The sequence below is a fragment of the Grammomys surdaster genome, unplaced genomic scaffold (genome assembly GCF_004785775.1).
Source record: "Grammomys surdaster isolate TR1022 unplaced genomic scaffold, NIH_TR_1.0 125956, whole genome shotgun sequence".
Lineage (NCBI taxonomy): Eukaryota > Metazoa > Chordata > Mammalia > Rodentia > Muridae > Grammomys > Grammomys surdaster.
The window spans coordinates 3038415-3065267 of record NW_021620775.1 but is presented as its reverse complement, the minus strand read 5'-3'; the positions used below and the strand labels follow the sequence as shown (position 1 = coordinate 3065267).

General features: G+C 40.6%; 1 protein-coding gene across 1 annotated transcript in view; it reads right to left on the bottom strand.

The window, feature by feature from the left end:
• Atp13a5 (ATPase 13A5) overlaps positions 1-26853 on the bottom strand; it is a 140201-nt gene that overhangs the window by 93126 nt on the left and 20222 nt on the right. Inside the window, exons 2-9 of the mRNA XM_028753804.1 lie at positions 21130-21303; positions 19451-19597; positions 19173-19243; positions 18987-19067; positions 11500-11569; positions 6863-6997; positions 1298-1370; positions 298-426 (exon numbers count right to left, since the gene is read on the bottom strand). Of these exons, the coding sequence (XP_028609637.1) occupies positions 298-426; positions 1298-1370; positions 6863-6997; positions 11500-11569; positions 18987-19067; positions 19173-19243; positions 19451-19597; positions 21130-21303 (880 nt within the window). The remainder of the gene's footprint in view (positions 1-297; positions 427-1297; positions 1371-6862; positions 6998-11499; positions 11570-18986; positions 19068-19172; positions 19244-19450; positions 19598-21129; positions 21304-26853) is intronic.

The following is a 26853-nucleotide window of genomic DNA, read 5'->3' as shown; positions in this document are numbered from 1 at the left end:
CCTTCTTCTGTTCACTCCTTCAGACAACCATTCAGCAAGAAGTAAATGTTTCTTCTGGGGGGGGTTTTATTTGTTTGTTTGTTTGTTTTGATTTGATTTGTTTTCCCTTAAACCTATTGTTAACCAGTGCTGTCTGCCTGTGTGTTCTGTGTCTTTGTTGACTAAAAAGACAGAGTGGATTTCCCTTAACTACTTCTTTTCCTAGGGAAGGGCTTAGCCCCAGCCAGATAGAGATAGTTGACCTGATTTGCTTGGCCTACTGGGTAAGGAAGAGGATGCTGGGTTAAGACGACCTACCTGTGAGCATTCCTTCATTCACCACACAACTCCCATCAATCAAGACAGCATCACAGGGCAATGAGATTTTCCCTGGAAGAATGAGAATATCTCCCGGAACCAGGAGACGGGACTCCAGCTCCTGCAGACCTATGTAACAGCAAAAAGTTCCATGACTGTCTCAGCCTTTTCTTGTCTTACCTTAAGGATTAAAATAACTAAGAACTCTTATCTGCTTATTTTCTAGTCGGGCAAGACCTACCCTACCTGTTCACCTGCCCAGGGCCCCTATTCACTCAACTGAAAAATTACAAGGGAATTAGAATTGGGGAATTGTTTCCTGGGGCCTTCAAAGGCTAAGGAGCAACAAGTTCCTATTTGGAACTTGATATGCCGGCAGGCTCTGTGCAAAGTGAAATTTTATAGCATTGGTCAAGAGGGAGGCTTCCTCTAGCTGCTATGTGCTCAGTCTGGGCACTGGAACCCTGTGAGCACTTTAAGGCTACATGTGAACTGTCCAGAGATCATCTGCTGCTCTCGTGACAGTTTGTTGTTCCTTACACAAAAGTGTGGCCATCCTACTCAGAAGAAACTCAGAGCAAATCCCAAGGGTCCAGCGAGCATCAAAAAGCTCCATTCAAGCCTAAGTTCCAGATGACAGCTTAGAATGTTTGGTGCAGGGTCTTTGGGATATTACGAATTAAAAAGTGATAACGGAGTCTTCAGTTTGCACATTAATGTCCTACTGCATGAAATATGTAGGAGCAGAGGAAATTTGAAGCTGAACTCTAAGAAGAGGATAATGTAACCAAAGATCGGAAGAGGGTGAGGCCAGCCAGACCCGGGTATCTGGAGTCTTAGCTTCCTTCAGTTTTATGAGTTAAATGGCCTCAATTGGTCTGATTATCCAGCTAGTCCTGGGTCCAGTCAGAGAGAAGTTTTGTCTTTGATAATGACAATTCTACGACTAGTAGTCTGCTGTGAAACAGTGGGTGGGGAGACAGTGGGACAAGCCACCTACCTTTGTCTCTTACTGAAATGGTGACCTGGACTTTGTTGTGATCCTCCACAAGCTTGTGCAGCTTAACTGATTGCTGCCAAGAGAAAGGCAAGGCTTTACCAACAGATAGCTCATATCCTGTCAACCACCTGATCGCATTTACCAACAGATAGCCCAGATCCTGCCAACCATCTGATTGAAATACAGTAAACTTTAAGTCTGCTGCCACAGCCAAACTTCCTGGGCAAATAAATCACTGACCTGCCAGTTGATCTTCTGTCTTTGATCTTTGAGGCAGGGTCTTGCTATGTAGGCCAGTCTGGTCTGGTACTCACTATGTAACCCAGGCTGGCTTCAAACTCAAAACAATTTGTCTTCCTCAGCCTTCAACTGCTAGGATCACAGATAGGTGTTCCACTACATTCACCTTCTACTTTGGCTTTTGACACATCAACATTCCTGCTACTACCTGTACTCTCCTGGCATGATTTTAGTAGCAATTTTCTCTGTTTATTTGATACAACTTTACCCAAAAAATAGATGATAGATAGATAGATAGATAGATAGATAGATAGATAGATAGATAGATAGATAGATCCAAAAAACTGATATACAACTACAGAGTCCAGAACACAGGTAAAATAGCCAAAGGTAGAAAAGCAAACCAGGTTCTGTAATGATTGTGTCCTGGGAAGAGCAGCCCCTGTAAACAGGCAGGAATCACGCTCTAGATTTGGAATCCCGGTGCTAGTATAAACGCGACAGTCAGTCTAGGCCCCTTTTGCTCATCCAAAAGGGGAAATGGTAGCATATGCCTTTGAAGAAGGTATTTTTAAGTTTTTGGCTAATTCTTACAAAGCCCTCTGTGCAATAGCACTATGCTGAGAGCAAATGAGTGTTAGCAATCACTCAGGGAGAAGCTGCTGGGAAATCTAGGGTGAGACAACAACCAGAAAGCCTCACTGACGTATGTCACATATGTCTGTAAAAGGTGGAGGAGGTGAGAGGGACTCTAGTGAGGAGACAGCAACTCCTAGGACAACACTGGGCCAGGAAGACAGAAACAAGAGGGGATTACATCCACACATTCCCCATACTGACATGGTGAGGAGGGAGGCGTGAGGTGGGACCACACGAGTAACTGTGGATCGGGTGGGCAGCTGGGAGAAATACCGCTCCCTTCCAATGGGTGTCAGACAACTGGACACCTCTAAGTAGAAGCAAGTTGAATTCCTGCTGTTGCTCTTCAAATTGAGCTTAAACTAAGCCCAACAGAACACTTTTTTCCTTTTACAGGTTAAATTACTTTGATCTGTTCTCTTAGTGACTTTGAGTGGTACACATTTTCCCAGACTGATAGGCATTGTGCACAGCTGTGTGACTTTACCCAGAGAGAACATAATGAATTCAATATTAATATTTATACAGAGGAAAGAATGGTATTCTATTCATTTCCACGTGTAAAACTATACTTCCCAGTTTGGGACAAGAGAGTGGAAGAAACGAAGGTACCCTTAGCTATATACTCATCACTGTAAGGTGACTCCCTGGGCCCTGCCCGCCAGAGCAGGCATTTACACTGCAGGCAACTGAGAGAGTCAGCCAAGGTTCTGTGTTAAGGACCCTGATTCCAATCAGAAGTCTTGATGTGGCGGTCTGACTTGCCCCAGTGGCCAGCAATGGACGGGGTGTGTGAAATGTCATCGGAGAAACTATAGCTTCTTTGGTAAATAGAATAATAACTAATTCTTGGTAAATAGCTAACAACCTAGATATATCTGAAGTTACCTTCACGATTTAGAGTGTTGTTCTGCCAATTTGTTTAACATGCTAAGGACTTATCCCAAGCCTGTGAGGTTTCACTGAGGAAATCCATAAGAAATCATAAAAGACTTAAATGATTATGTTTATAACCACTTATAATATCAAACAGCTACTACAGACTAATCATAACTGTGGTAGACACTTAGGGAAAAATATATATATATATACATACATATATGATACATATACATAGAAACACCGAAGACAAAAGGCTGGGCCAGAAAATGCTCGCATACGTTGCTACAATCATGCAGTTATTAGGCATTGAGGTGTTAATCAAACCTACATCCACCTGACTCAGAGCATAGTCAGTGCTTTCGTTATTTTCATGCTTAAAGTAGCTCCATCTCCTTTTCAGAGCTGTTTTTCCTTCCCAACATCTTTCACTTACTTTCCGCTCAGCAAACTCATTGAGTCAATGGCAGGATAACTTCAGCTGAAGGGGACACTAATCAACACATTTGGAAGAGGGAGAGTCTGAGTTAACAGCGCTTGACTGTAATTCTCAAAGCTCATTATGCTGGGAAGCCAAATTTGTTTATCAGACTTAGCGTTCTGGGGAGCCCGCCATGCTTCCATGCCTTTGCTCAGGCTACTCCCTAGAATGTTCAGCCCAGTTTGCTACTAGCAAGCTCTTTCTAATCGTTCACATGAAACGCTGTGTAAATACGACCTCCTCCAACAAGGACCAGATCCAGGAGGAATCCAGCGCTCCGCTCCTGGTTTCACACCTGTGCTGGAGCCCTGATGACTTCCATTACAGCTTCTTGTCCTTTCTCCCCTGTAAGGCAGGCAATTCCCAGGGTAGAAAAGGGGCCATGCATTCCTCTTTGTCCCCAGACTCTCTCACACAGTAATCCCTCAGCAAAAGTGTATTTCACAGACCTGAAGTATTCTACATCTCCTAATAACACAGGAGTAGGCTAATATAAGCATTCTCTTTGAGCTAATGTACTCAGAAACTATAAGCATGGGTTTCTATGACAACCAGCCAGCCAGGAGTAGGCGAGTGCTGTGATGCTTGCCATAGTTGCAAAGCTCATTGCCTGAATTTCATCAGGCCCCTCTCTTGTTTCTACAGTCTCTCTTCAGTGGGACCAGGATCAGTTTCCACAGCTCATTTGCATGCTGTTGTTATTCCGCATCTGTTGCTGGATATCTGTGTTTGCTGTGGCTGAATTCTCTCCAGAGAAAGTGAAAGTAGGGCATTAACTCATGTACCCCAGGGCCTTGCTGGGTCGTGACTGAAGGCAGAGCCAGAGGTGAGGGGGTCTAGGGATACTCTCAGTAACATGCTAGCAAATGCACTGGTGAGCCTAGCTAGACTGCACACAAATACACTTCAAAGGTTTGCACTTCTACCTGACTCGCACTCTCCTAACTTCTTAGCAAAGGACTACAACTCAAGTGAGGTAAGCTTTTACCAAGCAGCATGGTTTGGGTAGGGCAATCAGGCAGGTAGATTACCCTCTTAGCTTTAAGTCAGAGAAACAATGAACTCAGCATAAAGATTTAGCTGTTCCTTCCTTTATTCCTGGTAGCCCCCCATCCCATCCAATTTTACTGTTACCTCAAAATCCACAGGTCACTGTTGGAAAGTGTGTTCAGTGCAATGAGCAGTACTTGACTGGGGGTAAGGAAATCCTGGTCACTGGTTTTTATGTGGATGTATCAGTCAGAGGGAGGATATACCACGGCATGTGTCCCATTCTACATAGGCTATGCCCAATGCCTGTGTAGTATGACTATGAAATCATAAACAGTGTTAATGGTTGAGGGCTCCCTCAGGGACAGAAGTTATTGAAGGAAGTATGCTCACTTGGTGTGGCTTTGCAAGATGCCTTACTAGTTAGGTCAGTTGGGCTTCGTAAACAAATACCAGCTGTTAAGGAGATTAGTGTCTGTTTTCTAATTCCTATTCTTCTTGGCTCCTTTGTCGAACTGCTGATTAAGCTCGCCTTCTCATGTTACCCACTATGTTGGGCAAAGTAATTTAGGGATACTGTAAAGAAGTAGACATGAATTTTAATTACATTTTTAAGATTTATTTAATTTGTACATGTACAGCTGTTTTTCCCATACGTATATACGTGCACCACTTGGGTGTCCGGTGCTCCTGGAGGTCAGAAGATGGCACCAGATTTCCTGAACTGGAGCCATAAATGGGTGAAAACCATCATGTAGGTGCTGGCAATTGAACCTGGGAACTCTACAAGATCAGCCAGCACTCTCAAACCATCTGTCCAGTTGCAAATGTTTAATTTGGATAAGAGGTTTAAGATACAGAAAAATTAAAAATTATCTAAGTTTAAATGTTGCTATGCAATAGTGCCATACAAGATTTAAAAATTCTATCTTGCAATGAAGGTCCTTAGAAGGAAAGTAATAACTCAAAATAGCTTCAGGAAGTCCCTGAAACTGACCCCAGATTCACTAGGCCCCTCACTGTCACAATAAGCAACAAAATCTAAGAGTTTTCTCTCAGGTAGAGGGAAGTTGAGCTACAACAGAGACTCTGAGTCCAGATCAGCTGCTGGAAGAAGCAGAAACCAGCTGATCTGTCTAAAAAACCAACTGAGCATCCTCTTGAGCTGCCTGCAGGCTGTACAGTGTACTCCAACTTCCCAGCTCTGTGAGCTATCACCCATACTTGGATGACACTTGGTGATGCTATTGTCTTTAAGTAACATCTGTTCCTGTAAGTGATTCTTCACCTATATTCCTGTAAGTGATTCCAAAATGCACTGGTTCACCAGGTTGGACTTTGGTGGTACCCATAGTTTGGATTGTTGTGGGATCCCTATCTGAGGTTGCGTAGATGTACCTGTGTATCTCCTCAGGATAAGTTTTACCACACAACAATTACACAGAATAGGAAACCAGAAACCACAAAGGAAAAGAGAAATACATTTGCCTCTATATAATCTTTAGTATATGAAAAAAAACAAAGTCAAGGGGGAAAGATAGACTAAAAATGAAACTTCCCCACACTGATGGTGGGTATGAAAAGTCCTTGAATGTAGAGGAAAAATGAAATGCTCCGGGAAGTAAAACGACGCTCCTTTCACTAGCGATCTGTAACTGTACTTTAAAACATCAGTTTCGAACACTAAACACTTACTGGATGAAGACTTCTACATATCAATATCTATCACACAGTGCTGGTGTAGAGTTGGAGAAATCAATGGCCTTGTGTGTTTCCGATCAAAAGAATTGTTTTATTTGGGGAAAATTACAGAGCAGCATCTATTAACATTCAAATTATACCTATCCTTGGATCTAGCAGCCTGACTTTTGGTTGCTATGCTGAAAGAAAGGAAGAAAGAAAGAGAGAGAGAGAAAGAGAGAAAGAAAGAAAGGAAGGAAGGAAGGAAGGAAGGAAGGAAGGAAGGAAGGAAGAGAGAGAGAGAAAAGTAGAGTCTTGTGTCTTGGTTAATATGTGATTTGAGCTGCTGCCCCTCCCTAGTCTTAAGAGTAAAGCTATTATCAATCCATGTAACATTCCTCACACCTGACTCACAAACAACCTCACAGTCTAGTGAAGCCTCCAGTTGATGATGGATCTTTGAAAAGATGTTTAAATCTGTTTGGTATTCCCAATACCCTATCCTGCAAGTGTCCCCATATAAGATGTAACTGTTGTTGCCTTATGAATTGCGTGTGACAAAGCTACTCCATGCTCCAGGTAGAAATTCTCTAGGCTTTGCTTGTTCAGTCAGAAGCAAAATATAAATGTAGTCCAGCCATGATTTCAATCCTTACCTGTCTCAAATCATATACACTCAAGACAATGGAGATAACAGTCAAAATGATGATAGCCACAGAGTATTCTATGTAACCCTGGGACAGCCATAGAGTGAGGGTGAAGGCTTGGAACACATAGAATGGATTTAAAACCTGCAGGTACAAAAATAGCATTTATGTGGTAGCAATCAGAATTATATCATTACACTATAGAATGTCTTTCCATTTTTAGCATGTGATGATGTCTGCTGTTTATAAATTCACTTAGAACTCAGTTAACTTGAGCAAAGACAATGCCAAGAGCACAGAATATAATATGTTAGAAATAAAGTTACTCTAAGTGCTGAGAGCCATATTCAAAATTTTCTATTCTTATTCACCCTCTCTCCCCCAAAAAATACTTCACCAGTACAGAATCTAGCAATATGACATTTATTCATACTCTGTACGGCAGTTTCCAGATAAAAACCCTCCATCTTAGGGGAAAATTTCTTGAGACAGGATATAAAGGAAATACTGTGTATTTTAGGACAGGATGTTTAACAAGGAAATGAAATAACAGGATGTTTCAGGAGGAGGTGAAACAGTCATCCTTAATGACAAAGAGTTGTCATTAAGACGGGAAGTAAGTAACTAGGATAGCTTCAGGAAGTTCCTGAAACTGACTGGACTCACCAGACCTCTTCCTCCCTAGGAACAATAAACAGGTAAGACTGCTAAGAGTAAGTAAGATATTCTGACCAAGCAACCTGGAAGAAAGTAAGATCAGTCAAACTGCTTAGAAGAAAAAAGACCAGCCTAGAAAAGGTTCGAAGGTCCTGAGCTCCTAGGAAAAGACAATTTTAACCACCTGCAGTGCACTCCAGGTTTCTAGAGTTTGTGAGCCGTCTCCCAAGCTGGAGGAGAGGTGGGGATACAGCTCCCTTTGAACCATTTATATACTTATAAGTAACTGCTCACCCGTATTCCTGTAAGTAACCCCCCCCAACTCATTGGTTTATCACATTAGACTTTGGTGGTATGAGTGGTTTGTTCTGTTGTCAGTGCCCTATCTGAGGTAAGCAGATGTTCACTCATGTCTGCCCAGCAGTGGGGTCACAGAACACAATAATGGAGGAAAACCAAAATTCAATCTCATTCAAAAATCATTCAAAAATCTGTGTATCTTTCATGTTCTCACATGCTGCAGACTTAGACTAATTGTGCCGTGAAAATGAAGAGTCTTCTTTTATCCAAGCTATTTTAGAATAATATTCTTTCTGTCACCAGTCATAGTAAGATCTTTTTAGAGGCAACAGAATCAGTGTGGTTCCTTCCCTTGAGCCCAGAAGGACCCTGGGCAAGCAGTGCATTTTGCAAGGATTTATCCAACATCATTAGGGGATGGTGTCACTAACTCCAAAGCTGATGAGGTGTCTCCAAAGACCTTCAGCTCTTTACTCCCCCTACTTCCCACTCTGGTCTTCCCGGTTCCTTTGAATGATTACAGCAGAGAGCTGGGATGAAGCTCAGTAGTAGAGTACCGACTCAGCACATGTGAGACCCTGGTCCAACCGCAGTGCCAACTAAATAAATAAATCTAACAACAGCAACTTCTAACAGTGGCGTCAGGGGTTGTCTTTGACTCTGTTGCCTGCCTTTGGGACTTCTCTCCCTACTGGGATGCCTCATGCGCAGACACTGTAGTCTTACTGGAACTCCATATGCCAAGGCTGGTTGAAATCCATGGAAGACTTCCCTTTTTCTGAACAGAAAGGGAAGAGGAGTGGATGGGAGGAGGGGAGGAGAAAAAGACTGAAAGGAGAGGAGGGAGGGGAAAAGGAAATTTGAATATCAATCAATTAGTTAATTAATTAAAAAGCAGTCTTAACAGAAAGAACAAATCCCAGGAACTGACAAAAATTTCCACAACACAGAGATACAGCAATAACAAAAGAGCACACTAGGCTGAAGCATGGTTTCCGTTCTTGAGGAAGCACCCTTTTTATCCTCTTAATAAATTAGATGAAATACTTGCTAAACCAGGAAAACCGTTCCAAACACTACTTCCTGTAATTCTCTCAGACACTGAATAAAATTCTACTTTGCTCCTAACAATCAGCTGATAGCTACTTAATAAGTTAATAAGGCTACATATGAAGTGTTCCTCAAGCCTTTGGTTATTATTTATAAATCTAAAAAGCTTTTGTTTCTTGGTGTTTTTATTATTCCCATCTCAACTGCTTTACTTACAAATTATAGCTCTTGAGTTCACTTGGCATAAGATGCTCTAATTATAGATTATGTACTAATGATAACATGATTCTGAGTTTGTAGAAATACAGTGGAAAATTGCTTAAATATTTCTTCAGAAGAAACAGCGGCAGCATAATTAATTTAACCCCCTTATTCAATATCCATTCCAACTAAATGTGAAGTAATTTACTCCCTCGCCCTGTTTTTTAATTTTACTAAGGTTCTGATTCATGTGTGCTAAAGCAGACTGGACTCCTTTCAGAAAGGATCACTGGTACTTTAGAAAGTATTTAGCAGTTTTCAAATGCATTTTGGTAAGAGGTTCTTGAAGCAGCCTGCCTTCCTAGCTGGGGGAAGCACATGTGGGGGCGGGGTGGGAGAATAAGTATGAGGGAAAGCTCAGCACCAGCTCCTTTCTGCTAGGAATATAGCATTACTCTAAAAACTAATGCTGAAATAATAATAGCCTGGTGTGTGCCCCAGAAATAGAACAATGGTGGATAATATTTCATGTTAGACAGATGCAGCCATTCTCAAAAAAAAGAGACCATTTTTATGGGTTAGAAAGGGGCTAAAAATATGCTCGGCTGGCAGGATGGCTGAGTGGGTAAAGACATTTGTCAGTGCAAGCCTGGGAAACCTGATTCAATCCCTGAAACGCACATAAAGGTGGAAGGACAGACGGAGTAGAAGACCTCTGACCTCCACACACATCAGCCTTGACACACAAATCCATGCATGCCACAGGCGTATTTGCATCTCATACATCATGCATAAACACAGATAGATATCATAATATTTTAACAAGAGGTTGGAATTATGGAGCATTGTGCATACCCCAAGACCAGCACCCTGGATCAGCGATAAATAGCACCAGGTAGGAGCTCAATGCTGAGGGGAGTAGGACAGAAAATCTCAGGCAGGAAACTGAAACGAGGGCTACAGTAAGAAGCAGAGGTAACATGCTGTAAAGGCTGGAAACACAGGCAGCTGAAGGCAGAGTGGGAGAAAACAGAGTCTTTGGTACAACTGTGACCTCTCCCAAGCCCCACACAGATCACAGGAGAACACTGTTGCCTCCTATATAGGCTTGTCTCTGACCCAGTAATACACTGAGGACCAGGGAGAGGCAGGCACAGAGCCACAAAGAGGGACTGCAAACACAGAGAGTAGAAGGGAGAAATTTCCTCACTTAGTTGACTGACACAAAAGAACTAATAAAATTATAAAATAATAATAATAATATGTTTTTTAAAAAACTAACAAGAAGCCACACTCAAAAAAATAGAAACAGTAAAAATAACTTGTAAAGGACCCAAACAATACAATTTAAAATCGTAGGGATTATAGATGTAATGACGTGGCTCTGTGGTAAAATTGAAGACTTTTGGCCTCTCCAAAAGGATTCACTTGTTGACGCTCTGACCCCCAGTGTGGGGGTGTTTGGAAGTGAGGCTTTGAGAGATAACTAGGGTTGCATAGGTCCTGATAAGCAGGGATTAGACCTCTGCCATGAAAAGAGACATGAAGAAGCTGGTGGTCCACAGGCCAGCAAGACCCCTCAGTCTGGTCTGAGTATACAGTTCCTCTACCTTAGATTTCTACCCAGTCTATGGGATTGTTTTGTAGTATCCTGAACAGATTAAGATACCATGCTACCACCATGAGAAAAAACTTAAGATTACCAAAGAAACAGGATATTACAAAACAGAAATCTGACTCTCACTGAGAAGTGTATTTAAACATAAAATAAGGGGTGACTGAGCTGGTAAGATGGTTGAGAAGGTGAAGGCACTTGCTGCCAACCCTAAGGACCTAGGCTTGATCCCTAAGACCAACTTGGTGGAAAGGGAGAACTGGCTCCTGTCAGTTGTCCTCTGACCTACACATACATACACACCACACACACAGAAGCACACATACATACTTGCACATGCATAAGCAACATACAAGCACATGTACATATATACACACGCACATACACACAACTGTATTCTCAAACACATAGATGCCAGATAGATGATAGATAGATAGATAGATAGATAGATAGATAGATAGATAGATACATAGATACATAGATACATAGATACATACATAGATACATACATAGATACATACATAGATACATACATAGATACATATATAGATACATACATAGATACCATATATAGATGCATAGATGTAATAAAGAGGCAATTGAAAAGGATAGGTCAGATCCTGAGTTTGTGTGTGTGTGTGTGTGTGTGTGTGTGTGTGTGTTTGATAATATTAAAAAACTGAAAGGAAGGATTAATAAACAGAAAAAGCTAGAGTGTCAAGAGGCAGTCCCATGAAACACAGATAGCATTTACAATCCCACTGAGGCCAAGACATTAAGAAACAGATTCTCTTTTTCAAAAAGAAAAAAATTATTTAGTTACCTGTTTAACAAGTAGCTTCCATATGGGCTGGATCTCCACCTCGATAGCATTGGGCCCACACACTAACCTTCTGTGGGAGATTGACCATCTGTTAGTGTCAGCCCACAAGCCCAGTGACAAGTGAGCACAGGCAAGCTGACCACAAGCTACCCACCTCTCTGTCCTTTAGGTATCTTGTGCCTTGGTAACCACTATAGGCTGACGTCATACTAAACCATGTGTAGTTTTAAGATGAAAGTCGATGTGTGATTAAGAAGGTTGTTTTTTTCCTGCTTTAAACTATCTTTAATACAACTGAGGTAGTCAAAATGAAATTAGAAAGGGCTTTGAGAAAAATAACTTGATTACATCCTAAGAGCAGTTGAAAAGACATAAGTCTGAAAATACTTCTAGACTTCTCAAGCATTCAGTTTATCCTAGACATCAATAATGGTGTCTGTCTTAGCCTGGAATCTCTCATAAGAAGTCCGTGTAGAGTGAACCCATTCAATGCACCATAGAAAGAATAAGTACCCAGGAACTTTCTCTATGGTGCTGCTCACGTGTAGCTGTCAGGACATGTGTCCACTGTAAACAGCCCCTGGTGTTTGGATTGTGTCTTACAATTTTTAAGTTCTTGCAAAACATATATTTGATCCTTATAATATTCTACAGAGTTCTAAAGGGATAATCTTGCCAATAGAAAAAAGTTGTTTGCTGTGGGTCTTTAGTCAATATTAATATTAATTAATAAACAGCTAATATTCATTGCAAGCATGGGACTTTTAAGGATCATATTTAAATAACACTTCACATTATCACTACTTATAAAGGAAACTGAACTTTGAACAAAGTAAGTAGCTGTCTTAAGTTCTTAGAGACCGAAAGGAAAGATATTCCCAACCATGGCCTCTATGACATCACTTCCCAACTCCACCTCTGGGATTGTCAGCTGGGGGAGCCTACATGAGTGCTCTTTGATCTTGCGTATAACACAGATGAGCTCAAGTTCATCTGACTTTTAAAGCATGCTGTACCAACTTGAACTATTGCTTGTTAGGGACAGAGATGACATACATTAAGCTCTTCTAACTCTCTAATGTGGGAAAACGCTGAGGCTCAGGGATGAAGAGGCAGAGAGGAAGAGCTGTGTGAATGTGTGAACCCTAAATCTCATTCCCGAACCTCCAAAGACTTAAACTCAAGCCATGTTAACTCTCTGACAATAATCAGTCATTGACCAACTGTCAGAACCTCACAGGACACAGCCTGTGTTCCTTCTCCCCTCTGCAGGCTATGCTCTCCCTATACTCTTCCCTTTGTAAATGCTGCTCAGCCTTTAAAAGGCAAACCTGACAACCAAGCTGTGCAGCTCTGAACTGTGAGACTGAACAGAACAAGTTCTACACCCAACCAAGCTTCTGCCCTTGCTCCTCCTTCTTCCTAGGCCACATTCCTTGAATCTTTGCATGAATTTGTGTGTCTTGCTCCATTTAGGCCTCTAAAAAGGACTTTCTTCTGGAGACCCTCCCTAACAATCCTATTCAAATAGCCTCTCTCCTGGGCCAAAGGGTATGTATGGCTCCATGGTAGAACATTTGTGTAGCTTACGATAGAATATTCATCTATTATGCACAATGCCCTAGGTTTGCTTCTTATGATGGGGTGCGAGGGCTACTCTAACTTTCCTTAATTTCTTTAACCTATCTTATTTTTCTATGTAGCATATATGACTACCTGAACATGTATCTTCTTTGTATTTATGTGTGAGTACACATGTGGGCAGGTGGATGTGCACATTCACACGTGTATGTGGAAACCTTTCCTCAGAGGCTGGTCACCTTTATTTTTAGACAAGGTCTCCCATGGAACATGACATACAGGCTAAGCTGACTGGCTAGTAAACCTAAGTTCATGTCTCTAGCATGTTCAAGTACAGAGATTACAAATAAGTACCACCTTTTTTTGTTCTTTTCACATGGATTCTAGAGATCACACCCATGTCTTCATGCCTACAAGGCAAACACTTCATTAACTAAGCCCATACCACATTTTTTCCCATGTTTTAGTTGGATGTGTCTGCCATTATAATAACATAACCTTTTAAGGGATATTACTAGATCCCCAAGAGCTCAGATAGAGCCTAACACATTCTTCGTAATAAAGAATTATTTGTTCAAATTAATGTATATCCAAATTGGAGATAGGAACAAACCTGAGTTCCCTTATCTGAAAAATGAATTTGATAAAATATACCTAATAAAATTGTGATCAGTGTCTCTGTGAGATAAATATGCAAAGCAGTTGTCAAGAGTGTGCTGAGGACATGACAAGTCCCAGGTAAGCGGCAGCTGTCTTTTAGGTATGACTGTGTCCAACACAATTAAATATATTTCTCTCCTTCAGCAACATCTTCTGTTTTGGCAACACCATTTACCTCACTGAATTAAAACATAAATTTACATGTTTTCTCTCCTGAAGTCCCATTTACTGTTTTTGAAAGCAGGAGAAGAGAGGGCAGTTTCAGAACTGCTTTTCTAGGACCTGGGGCTAGACACTGAATATGTTCCCCAAAATGCTGGGGTTAATGAAAGTCATGGAGAACCACATCTAGAGTCCTCTGCTTTATCCTCTGCTGAAGTCCAAACCCCTAATGCACAACTAAGGACACACTGAGATGACAGAAATCCAATTGAGAATGTAAGCTGATGGCCTGATGCTCTTTGTCTCTCCTTGTCTGCTGAGATGGTACCTGAAATTGCCATTGAGGGAAGAACTCAAGCCCTGGAGAAGTGAGGCAGGAACAGTGTGGGTCAGGCATTGTCTGTGAATGAGGTCTTGGGTTCATCTGGGCCAGGAGGAAGTCACAGCCAGCCTACTCTTCTCTGTCTTGTCACTCCTACTAACCTTCGCCAAGAGAAATTCTGCTTTGTTTAGAGGTTGTGTACCCATTTCAGTCTTAGAGCCAGCCCCAGAGAATTCTCATGGATGTTGGCAGTGGCGAAGCAACCAGAGGTATTAGGCTTGAAGCCAAGACACACAAGAAAAGGTCAAAGATTATATTCCACCATGAAAGACCTGATGAGGTGGCAGAGGAGTAAGGTTGAGATCATTCTGTGTGGCCTCGCCAAACAGTGTAGGCCAAACACAGTTAAGTAGGTTTACCTAACATCTGTCAATATCTATTAGGAGAGAAACTGCTAAGAAGGCAGACAGCCTCTTCTCAGAGGATGGATCCTGACCAAGTCTACAGCTGAGACCTCAAGAAGGGAATTTCATACTGGTTGTAGCTGGTGCTTCTAGGTTCACAAGAGATTTCCTCCAATTCTGAGATATTCAGGACATATGGAGTGTGTGAATTCTGAAATACCAAACATAAATGGCTAGTAGTATTTTCCTTTGAGGCATAATTCACTCCTCTTTTCAGTTTGCTTAGTGTTTCCTTTACTGACTCAAAGGAATACACCAATATATCCTCAAGAATTGCTAGAGAGCTTCGTGTGGGGCTCTGGAGCCCTTGTAGACTAGAGTCAGGATCCTTAATGAGGAAGCAGGAGGATGCTACAATCACTACTGCACTACTCAACCTTCTCACTCCAGCACTCTGCTTTTGCTTACTCTTTCCATTCTGATAGCCTGCGAGAGCATCTCCGGCAGGAGAGATTCCTAAAGTTTTCCAGAAACTCAGAGGGCCAAGCAAGATATTCCAGAGTGAGTCACTTCTATAGGAAAGCAAATTAAGAAATCTTCTGAGTGATGCTGTGGGCCAGTTACTCACTCCCTTGAAATTCCTGCTTTACCAAGGGAAGGAGGTCTAGGATGCACAGGCTATAACACCCAGTGCCTGGGATTTGGGTGCAATTACTCAGTCCAATAGATGAGTTGGTCTTAGAAATCCCTCATTACAAAACACTTTGGGAGTGCTTTGAGAGGTTATTTCCCAGAAGAAATCTCCACGTATGTAATTACAACAGTGATGTACTGAAACTTCATATCTCAAAATTGGCATGTGACATCAGTCATTTAGCTTTTCATCCTGGTCCTTATCTGTGCTCTGTCCATTTCTTTCCTATCCTAGTGGAACGTGCTTCATTTTCTAAACCACAGTCTTCGAGCTAGCTGGGACAGCTCTCACAGGATTTCAGTTTCCAGTATGAGCTGACGAGGTGCTCCCAGGAGTCTCTTCTGATGAAGAATGGCCATGCATTCCATAAGTGAACGATCAGGAGGGGAGGAAGCAAAAAGGGCATGAGGAACTGTGAGGAAGGCAAGACAGATCTTGGTATCCTCTCCTTCATTTCGCCTGGAAGGCACACGGCTTACACTCGCTGCTGTCTCCATGGGCCTTGGCTCTGAGGCACGCACTGGAATTAGATGACTTTCTACTTCCATCAGACCCACCAAGCCACGGGCCTGAAAATTCCAATTCATTAAAAAGAGAACATTGATCTCAAATTGTTTGGTTTTTATCAAATTACATTTAAATGAAATACAGGCAGTATCTTTAGACAGCTAGCTCCTAGTTGAGTGTTAGGAGTTGAGAGCATATTTTCAGCTTCGAGGAAGAGGATAAAGCTTTTCTTTCTTTCTCTTCATCACTTGCTCCTTTCTAGGAAGATGATGTGGGAGGCTGAGTGCGAGCATGCGTGCGTGCACGTGTGTATTTGGACCATTTTCTCAGTGTGTGACTTTCAAAAGGCGTAAGGGTAACCATTACTTCTCTCTCAGGTTTTGCTCCGATCAAGACCAGAGCTGTACCACAGCAAAGTTCCGTGGTACTACCAACTTCTTTTTCCCGCCTTCCTTCCTCTGCCTTTCATCTTGCTTTCCTGTTTATGGCTGATCTATTCGTAATACAGCTTTCTATAAACAGAGCTTTTGATGCCTTTTTGGCTGCCCATCACTTACATTTCCTTTCTAGGTACCTAACAAGCAGGCCTGCTTCTCCTCCTCAGAAGGGAGGGCAAAGTCGAGAATTGAGTTTGGCCCTGAAGAGCCACAGAACCAACAGTGAGTGGCTCTTTCCAGCTTCTCCTTTGGTGTTGCCGTATTGAAGACACAAACTGGCTGTGGAATGAATATTCCCACCGCAGAGACTGGCAAACACTGGCTGTCAAAGTTTTGGTCTCTTCTGCAGTAAACCAGTGAGGTGAATGTCTGGAATTATCTCAGGTGTGCTGCCAAGCAGTTACTTTTCTGAGTTCAGAGCCTAAACAAAGGATCAGGAGCAGGACAGGATGAATGAAAAAGGTAAAGGGGTGTCCTAACCCTGTTCACTAGAAAGGCTAGTGGACATCAGGTGGGTATGCTTTTTCACAGGACCCCATTCTTATGACGGGAGCTGTCAGTGAACCTGTCCAGAATGGCTGTGACGATGAAAGGCTGAGCTTAGCCCAGAGAGGTTAAGATCAGAGCAAGCCAGCTCCTGAGACAATTATTCATTTTAGGATGCCATCTGGTGACTTCTCTCCTGGGTGAAATCCTCTCTCCTGGTAGCCTGATTAGCTTTTGCTGTCGACAAGTGAGACCTATGGACATCCTAGATCTTCTATTTGCCCAGCTGCCAGGAATCCCACGGAGAAGCAGACATTTAGGTCCTAAATCATGTCATCTTGTCAGACTGTGGCAAGTCTTCCTTCCTTCTTCTCTTGCAGTGAGCTCTTGGTTTTCAAATGAAGGAAAGCTCAGCATCAGTTATTGAATTCACATGCCCTCCAATCAGTCAGTCACTTCTAATTTCCCTGGAAAGGCCCCCAACTCACTCTCCGAAATGAAGGGGAAATGCGTGACATCCACTGGCTCTTTCTGTCCTTCACTCTGGAATGCCTACAACATAAAATATGCCTCTGCTTATGAGATTATTTCTCTATTCTTCATATTTGGGATACTGTACTCTGTCTTGCTTATTAGATTGTCAAGTGCTTTATTGTGTAGACCGGATTTAAATTTAATTATGGATGATGTTTATTAAAGCTTGACACTTGATAAATAAGGACAAATGTGTCCTAGCTACACCAATGGGAAATCTTTGCTGTGGAAATGGTTTCTTGTGCAGAATATCTCTACATCTATCACTGAGAGCTCTTAAGCATTCTAGACCAATCCTCCAAACATCTTGCGTTAAGTATTATGAAATGAGTTTCATTTTAATGACTTTGAAAAGTTTCTGTATCTCAATGTATCAAACATTCAGCCGAAATCTTATATAATGATAATATTTCTAAGAAGGTTTTTTTTTGCAGTATTGTTCTGGTATAGATGCCCACCTCGTTTCCCACAATATTTCTGCAGAGGAAGAACTGAAACCAACACTTCAGACTTCTTAGACTCTGCATAAGGATTATGGTGCCAGGCAGACCAGCAAGCTGCTGCAGCGAATGAAGGCCCCTGCTGCCAAGCCTGCTAACCGAAGCCCGATCACGTGGTGGAAAGACAGAACGACCTCCTGCAAGTTGTCTTCTGAACTCTACACATGCTTTGTGCACTTATACCCCCATATATACATGCACACAAAATAAATGAACATTTAAAGCGTAATGAAGAAAATAGTGCGAGGAACTTGCTGGAATTCCAGAATTCTTTGTCTCATGTGGACTGTCTTGTTCCTATAGAAATCTCTGAGCTGTAAGGGCGGAACCCCAGAACAGAAGTTCATCACAATTCCTATTGGTTTGACAATTGACATTTCTGGTTGATGTCAGGAAAACAATGTCCCTAAAAGTGTCTGAGAAACTAAACAGACTGAAGATTATTGGAAGGGCTTACCTGTTTCCTTTGGAGCTCACCAGGATGAGCCATTTCAAACAAGAGATGGAGGAAGCAGGGGTATTTCCCCTCTGGTTAGTAGACTGAATGAGCATCTTCTAACGTCTGGCAGCCTACAGACAGTCTGTGGATTTTACTCCTCTCCCTCCCTCTCTGCATCTGTTCCTCCCTCCTCCCCCTCCCCAAATGAATGGCTATGTCTTTCTCTTTAGATCACTAATCCCTTGCAAGATACCTGACATATCAGAAACACAGAGATAATAAATTAACAAATACTGTCATTTGTTTCTTCTGCAAATCTCTGTTGAGCTCCTGTCATTAGTCTAGGGATATTCTGTGTCCTGCACATGCAACGTTGAATGACATATACAAGTAAACAGTAAAATGTTCATCTCAATAGCTACTTGTTCACAGTAAAGCATGATCTGATTATTGGTGGGTTTTTTTTTTTTTTTGGTTCTCAGTCAGTTTGGGAGGATTAAGAGGCTGATGTTTATGAAATGACTCCAGGTTAACATAATGCCTATTCTGCAAGCCTAGACAAAGGGTCCCATTTTATTCTATTGCTTTGCTCTTTTGATGTCTTTTTAATAAGTTTACCTAAGAAGAGAGGTTAGAATGTCTTTCTGATGCCAGCAAATGGCATCAAGCTGGTGAAGCATTTTGCCAGCAGCACACCAGTGAGGGTCCATTTGATACTTTAGGCCAGCAGGGTTAGGTTTAGTAAGCATTATTAGTCCTACCTGACCTCTTGCTCTTCACTGGTCAGACCCAATCCAAATGTATGATGGATGTCAAAGCAGGAGTTGCTGTCTTCCAGCAACCTAGGATGTAGTTGGGATAGGAACAATGCTTCAGTTTACAACGCCCAATAAGCTAGGGTCCTTTGACTGTGTTCTGAGACAGTGGTGAGAAAGAGCTATACTTACCCAACTTTCTGAAATCGCTTCTTCAAGAAATCCCACACGTACCTGATTTTCTGCACTTGGATGCATCGTAGCTGCAACCACAAATAGGAAGGAACAGACATCATTCACAGAGGAAAGCCTAACAAAGGGGAGTTCTTTAGTGTAGGTTCCCATGTGGGTGTTCCACTTCAGGATCTTTCCAGCCCCAAAGTGTTACATTCAAAACTTGAACCAATAAACACATGCTCTACTTTGTCTTCACAAACGTACTGAAATGTCCTACACGTAAGACCTCTTACTTTCAGTTCTGGCTTCATTACAGCTTGGTTTATGACTGAGTTGTGGTCAGCTACCAGAGGTTCCTCTGGGTCCTTGCTTATAGGAAACTTCAGTGTGGATAAGTGGAGGCAAAAGACCTTTTTCCTCATATATCTTCGAAATTCATCCTTGAAAAGTCAACAAACAAGAGGACAATCTCAGACCTCGCTCAGAATTCAAATTCTCAGTCCCATTCTTAGACTCCACAGAGTCAGAAACTCGGGAAATGGAGTCAGCAGTTTGTGTTTCAGTGAGCCTTCCAGAGGCTTCTGATATGTTCAAACATTTCAGAAATACTGGATATATTTTATAGGAAAGCATTATGTCTAGAAACTTTCTTAGATGACTCTATTTCCGTTTTATTATTTTATCTAATTTTTTGAGACAGGGATTCTTTGTATATTCTAGACTGGCCTCACTCTCCTTGTTAGCCAGCCTCAGCTTCCTAAGGATTGGGATCATTTGTGTACACCATCATGCCAGGCTCTGGCCATTTTTAAACAATATCCATGAGCTTAAATTGTCTGGAATACTCCAAGACACAAATTTTTGAAAATTGAGTGTTCCCACGTTGTGTGATCTCAGAGTTGTAACAATGACAACCACTGTCCATATAATGGCGGAGAGCAACGTCCATCAGCCTGAAATACCAGACATTTCTGCAGGCTGATGAGCGTCAGAATTCCTGGGCTAGACAAGAGATAATGTGTGGCTTGAGGAGACAGTTTTTCCTCCTCTTGTCCTGGTCTAGGTAGACTGCTTGAATGAACGAGATCTTCCTGCTAGAATACTAGTCAATCGTTGCTGGGTCACAGATGCAGAATTAAAGACTCTTTTTTCTTTAAAAGTTATATTTCAATTTTTATTTGAGATATAGTACTTGCATATATTTATGGATCTTGAGTAGTTATTTCTTCTGAACTGAAACATTCCCTCCCTGAAGACTTGGAAAATAAACAAAACTCACAAGTCTGAACAAGTTCCTAACATTACAGAAATCTCAAGGGTCTCTCACTGGGTTTAAAGGGAATAGCAATTTCCTGAAAGAAAAGACTCTATAACCTGTTTAGTCACTTGCAGATAAAACAAGGAGTTCTAGGAATGGAGTGTGCTCTTCAGTGTTACAACCGCCTGTGATTCACCCACAATCCTGTGAGATAGATAAATAGATAGATAGATAGATAGATAGATAGATAGATAGATAATGCATGTATTATAATATATGTGTATATAGCTTACATATTATAGAATTGGGTGAAATAATTTCTTTGGTCTGTTGTCAGTGAATAGACAATTGTTCATGTCTCCCCAGAAACACTGACAGAGCAATAGAGTTTGTTCTGAATGATTCAGAAACTTAACATTTCTTTGTGTTGGAAACACTCAAAACCCTGTCCACTAGCTATTTTTAAAATTTTCTGTCAGCCATGCTATCCTATTATGCAATAGACTATTAACAAGTATTCCCCTATTCAACTGTGGCCTTGTACCTACTATTCATTTTCCTTCAATCTCTCCTTACCCTTCTCAGGCTCTGAGAATTAGTAATCACTATTCCATAATGTCAACTTCATATCTCCCTTGTGTAAGTGAGAATATACAGTATCTGTCTTTCTGTAATGATCATGGCATTTAAAATGGACAAAAGAAAGGTACGCACGGTTGTCCTCAGCAAAACTGTGTCTGCTTCTTGCAAGGGGCATGGGATGCAACTGGTCCATACCCACCACTCAGGCCTCCAGTAGAACATCAGCTGAACTGCACCAAGAGTCAGGATGGCTGTGACAAGGCACAGGGCTCTCCGTAGCTTCTGGGTATGGTAGCCAAACACCTCCTGCATAATAAATAGAACATTTTATGTTGTAGTATTTACGAAAATATCATTTTGCTTCATAAATATATGCTTTAGATGCAGGGCTATTGGTTGAGAACATCAGTTGATAGAATTAATACAAAGCTAAATTTAAACAACATCTATCCACAAATCCAGTCCTACAAAAGATTTTAGAAGAATAACTCCAACCTGAGGAGGTTAACTACACCGAAGAAAACACAGGATAATAATCCTGCACTATCAAAACCAACAGAAAGGAACACACACACGCACATACTCTGCCACCACAAACTTTAAAATAACAGGAATCAACATAATTATTCATTAATTCATTAATATATCTCAACATCAATGGACTCAATTCCCCAACAAAAAAGGTACAAGTCAACAGAATGGATAGGAAAGCAGGATCCATCATTCTGCTGCATACAAGAAACATACCTCAAGAACAAAGATAAATGTTACCTCAGAGTAATGGGCTGGAAAAAGATTTTCCAAGCAAAAAACAAAATCCAAGAAGCAAGCCAGAGTAACCATTCTAGTATCTAATAAAATAGAGTTTCAACCAAAATTAATCAAAAGAGATGGGAAAGGACACTTGAACTCTTCAAAAGGAAAAACCAGCCCAAATAACATCTCAGTTCGAAACATCTATGTCCCAAAGTCAAGGGCAACCACATTCATAAAAGAAACATTACTAAAGCCTAAACCACACATCAAAACCTACACATTAATACACACTCATGGAAATTGAACAACTCTCTACTCAATGATCTCTGGGTCAGGGTGGAAATAAAGAAAAAAAAATTAAAGACTTTCAAGAATTCAATGAAAATGAAGGTGCAACATGCTCAAACTTATGGAACATATGAAAGCAGTGCTAAGAAGAAAGTTCATAGCACTAAGTAACTTCATAAAGCAATTGGTGAGATTTCATACTAGTAATTTAAAAGCACAACTGAAAGTTCTAGAACAAAAAGAAGCAAGCATACCAAAGAGGAGAAGAAGGCAAGAAATAATCAAAATCAGGGCTGAAATCAAATCAGTTAAAAACAAAGAGAACAATACAAAGAATTAACAAAATCAAGAACTGATTCTTTGAGAAAATTGGCAAGATAGAAAAACCTTTAGCCAAACTAACTACAAGGCAGAGAGACCATATCCAAATTAACAAAATCAGAAATGAAAAGGGAGATATAACAACAGACACTGAGGAAATTCAAAGAACTATTAGGTCTTACTTCAAAAGTCTGTATTTCATGAAATTGGAAAATTTAAATGAAATGGATGATTAGCTTGACAAATTTTGCTTACCAAAGTTAGATCAAGAGCAGGTAAATAATCTGAATAGTCCTTATCTCTTATGAAAATAGAAGTAGTCATCAAAAGTCTCCTAACCAAAAAATGTCCAGAGCCAGATAATTTTAGTGCAAAATTCCACCAGACTTTCAAAGAAGAGCTAATACCAATGCTCCTCAAACTATGCCACAAAATAGAAACAGAAGGAGCATTGCCCAACTCATTCTATGAGGCCATAGTCACCCAGATACCTAAATCACACAAAGACTCAACAAAGAAAGAGAATTTCTGACCATTTTCCCTCATGAACATTGATGTAAAAATACTCAATAAAATACTCGCAAACTGAATCCAAAAACACATCAAAAACATCATCCACTATGATCAAGTAGTCTTTGTTCCAGGGATGCAAGGATGTTTCAACATATGACAATATATCAATGTAATCCACCATATAAACAAACTAAAAGAAACAAAAGCACATGATCATCTCATTAGACACTGGAAATTCTTTTGACAAAATCTAATGCCTATTCATGATAAAAAGTCTTGGAGAGATCTGGGATACAAGGCACATACCTAATCATAATAAAGGCACTATAACAGCAAGACAATAGCCAACATAAAATTAAATGGAGATAAACCTAAAGCAATTCCACAAAAATCAGGGACAAGTCTTCCTACTCTACATCTATTCAAAATAGTACTATTATTTAGTTAAAAATCAGAAGTTTTTAACTAAAGCTTTTAGACAACTAAAGGGGATACAAAGTGGAAAGGAAGAAGTAAAAGTATTGATATTTGCAGATGATATGATGGCATACATAAATCACCCCAGAAACTCTGACAGGGACTGCTACAACTGATAAACATCTTCAGCAAAGTGACTAGATACAAAATTAACTAAACAAACAAAACACATTCCAGTAGCCCTCATATATACAAACAGTAAACTGACAGAGAAAGAAATAAGAGAAACACCGCCCTTCACAATAGCCACAAATAATATAAAATACTTTGCTATAACTAACCAAGCAAGTGAAAGATCTGTATGACAAGAACCTCAAGTCTCTGAAGAAAGAAATTGAAGAAGCTATCAGAAGATGGAAAGATCTCCCATACTCATGGCTTGATAGGATTAGAATAGTAAAAATGGTCATTTTACCAAAAGCAATCTACAGATTCAATGCAATTCCTATCAAAATGCCAACACAATTCTTTATACACCGTGAAAGAGCAATTCTCAATTTCATGTGAAAAAAAAAAAACAAGAAAACTGAGATAGGCAAAAGAGCCTTTAACAATAACAAAACTTCTGGAGAAATCACTGCCCCTTATCTAAAGCTGTACTACAGAGCAATGGTTATTAAAAATGCCATCCATAGTGTTAGCATAAAACCAGACAGGTTGCTCAATGGAATAAAATAGAATACCCAGAAATAAACCCACACATTTACAGACACCTGATTTTATTTATTTATTTGTTTGTTTATTTATTTATTTATTTGGACAAAGACACCAAACCATACAATGGAAAAAGGAAAGCATCTTGAACAAATGGTGCTGGTGTAGCTGGATGTCTGCATGTAGAACATAGCAAGTAGATCCATATTTATCACCCTGCACAAAACTCAAGTCCAAGTGGATCAAAGACCTCACAAAAAAACCAGTACCTTAAACTTAATAGAAGATGAAGTGGGGGATAGCCTTGAATCCATTGGTACAGGAGCAAACTTCCTGAACAGAACATCAATCGCTCAGGCACTAATACCAACAATTAATAAATGGAACCTCATGACACCAAAAAGTTTCTGTAAGGCAAAGGACACTGTCAATAGGACACAACAGCGATCTACAGGTTGGGAAAGATCTTTGTCAACCTTACATCTGACAGAGGGCTAATATCCAAAATATATAAAGAACTCAAGAAATTAAACACCAACTAACCAAATACCTCAATTAAATAATGGATTACAGAGCTAAACAGAATTCTCAACAAAGAAATCTCTAATGGCCAAGAAGCACTTAAAGAAATGTTCAACATCTTTAGTCATCAGGAAAATGCAAATCAAAACAATTCTGACATTCCATCTTACACTAATCAGAATGACTAAGATCAAAAACTCAAAACTCAGTGACAGCAGATGCTAATGCAGATGTGGAGCAAGTGGAACACTTCTCCATTGCTGGAAGGAGTGCAAACCTGTGCAACCACATTGGAAATCAATCTGGTGCTTTCTCAGAAAATTGGGAATAATTCTACATCAAGACCCAGCTATACTACTCCTGAGCATATACCCAAAAGATGATCCACCATACTACAAGGAAAATTGTTCAATCATGTTCATAGAATATTCTTAATAGCCAGAAACTGGAAACAACCCAAATGTCTCTCAACAGAAGAATGGATAGAGAAAATGTGGTGCATTTACACAACAGAATACTCTTCAGCTATTAAAAACAAGGATTTCATGACATTTGCAGGGAAATGGATGGCACTAGAAAATATCACCCTGAATGAGGTAACCCAGAATCAGAAAGACAAGCATGGTATGCACTTACTTATAAGTGGATGTTAGCCACAAAGTATAGGATAACCATGCTACAATCCCCAGACCCCACAAAAACTAACTAGGAGGGCCCCAGGGAGGATACTTGAATCTCACTCAGAAGGGGAATAAACTAGACACCAAAAGTGGATGGAGAGAGGGAACCAGCTAGGAAAGGGGTAGGGATCCTGTTTGGAGAGAGCAGAGGTAAGGGTGGGAGGCTTGGGAAAGAGAAGGGAAATTAGTTGGGGGACATCTCTGGGAGAACCTGGATATGTGTGATTTGGGGCTCCTGGGAGAATATAGGTGATCTCCCAGCAGCAGGGAATATGGAGTTTGAAGAGACCACCCACTGTGGGACTTACAGTGAAGGGAGGGGGACACTTACTCACCCACAAACCTTTGACCCAAAATTTGCCCTGCCTACAAGATGTGCAGAGATAAAGATGAAACAGAGATTGAGGGATGGCCAACCAATGACTGGCCCAACTTGAGACTATCTCATGGGAAAGAGCCAATCCCTGATATCATTAATGAAACTGGTATGCTTGCAGACAGGAGCCTAGCATAACCATCACCTTAATTGAGCAGCTGATGGAAACAGATACAGAGACTCATATAACAAAATACTAGGCAGAGCTCAGGGAGTCTTGTGGAAGAGATGGGTGAAGGATCGAGGGACCTAGAGAGGTCAAGAAGATGTGCAGTTTGGTCTTTATGTGAGTCCCCTAGCAATTGGATCAGGAGCTGTCTCCAACTAGGATTCTGTTGCCTGTCTTTTGGATCTATTTCCCCTACCTGGGCTGACATATCTAGCCTCAATGGAAGAGAATAAAAATGAAGCCCAGTCCTGATTCAACTAAATGTTCCATGGAGGCTTGATACGGTAACGGGGGCAGAGTGGTGTCCCGTCTCTGAGGAAGGTCAATCAGGATGTAAAGTGAATAAGTAAATTAATGAAGAAAAATTAAAATAATCTATTAAAGAAAGTGATAGGCTTGTGACAGTCATGATTCAGACATCCAGCTTTGTCTTTATTCACATTTGGTTTTAATAATAACTGAATATGATTGAAAGTATGAACTAATATATTGTTTTCTAAACCAGCACATGGAAATTTAGTAGAATATCTGCAGACAAGAAAGACTCTCAAAATATCAGTTTTACTTACTTATTCTTAAATGGCATTTTTATTATTAAAATTTTTAATTTAAATATATTTTGATCATATTCTTCTTTTCCTTCAAGGTCCTTCCAGATCCTCTCCCTGTCCCTACCCACCCAACTTTCAGTTCCTTCCCAAAAACAAGGATCTAATACAACAAAAAAAACAAGAAAACAACACAAACCCTGCCTCCCCCCAAACCCACCAAACTGTAATCAAAACCACGAAACAAAATAAAACAAAGCAAGAACCTGTGGAGTTTATACATATACGTATATGTATATATGTCAATTACTCTTGAACATGAGGCCTGTCCTGGAGTGGTTGGTGTACCCATTGTCATTCTATTGAAGAATACTGATTTTTCCCTCTCATAGCAGGTATAAGTAGTAATTCAATTGTTAACTTTTACCCTAGTGGCTAGTTTTTCATTCACTCATTCATTCATTCATTCATTCATTTAAAAATATACATAATAAAATAAAACAAAAACTATCACATCAAAGTTGAACAAGACAAACCAACAGAAGAAAAAAA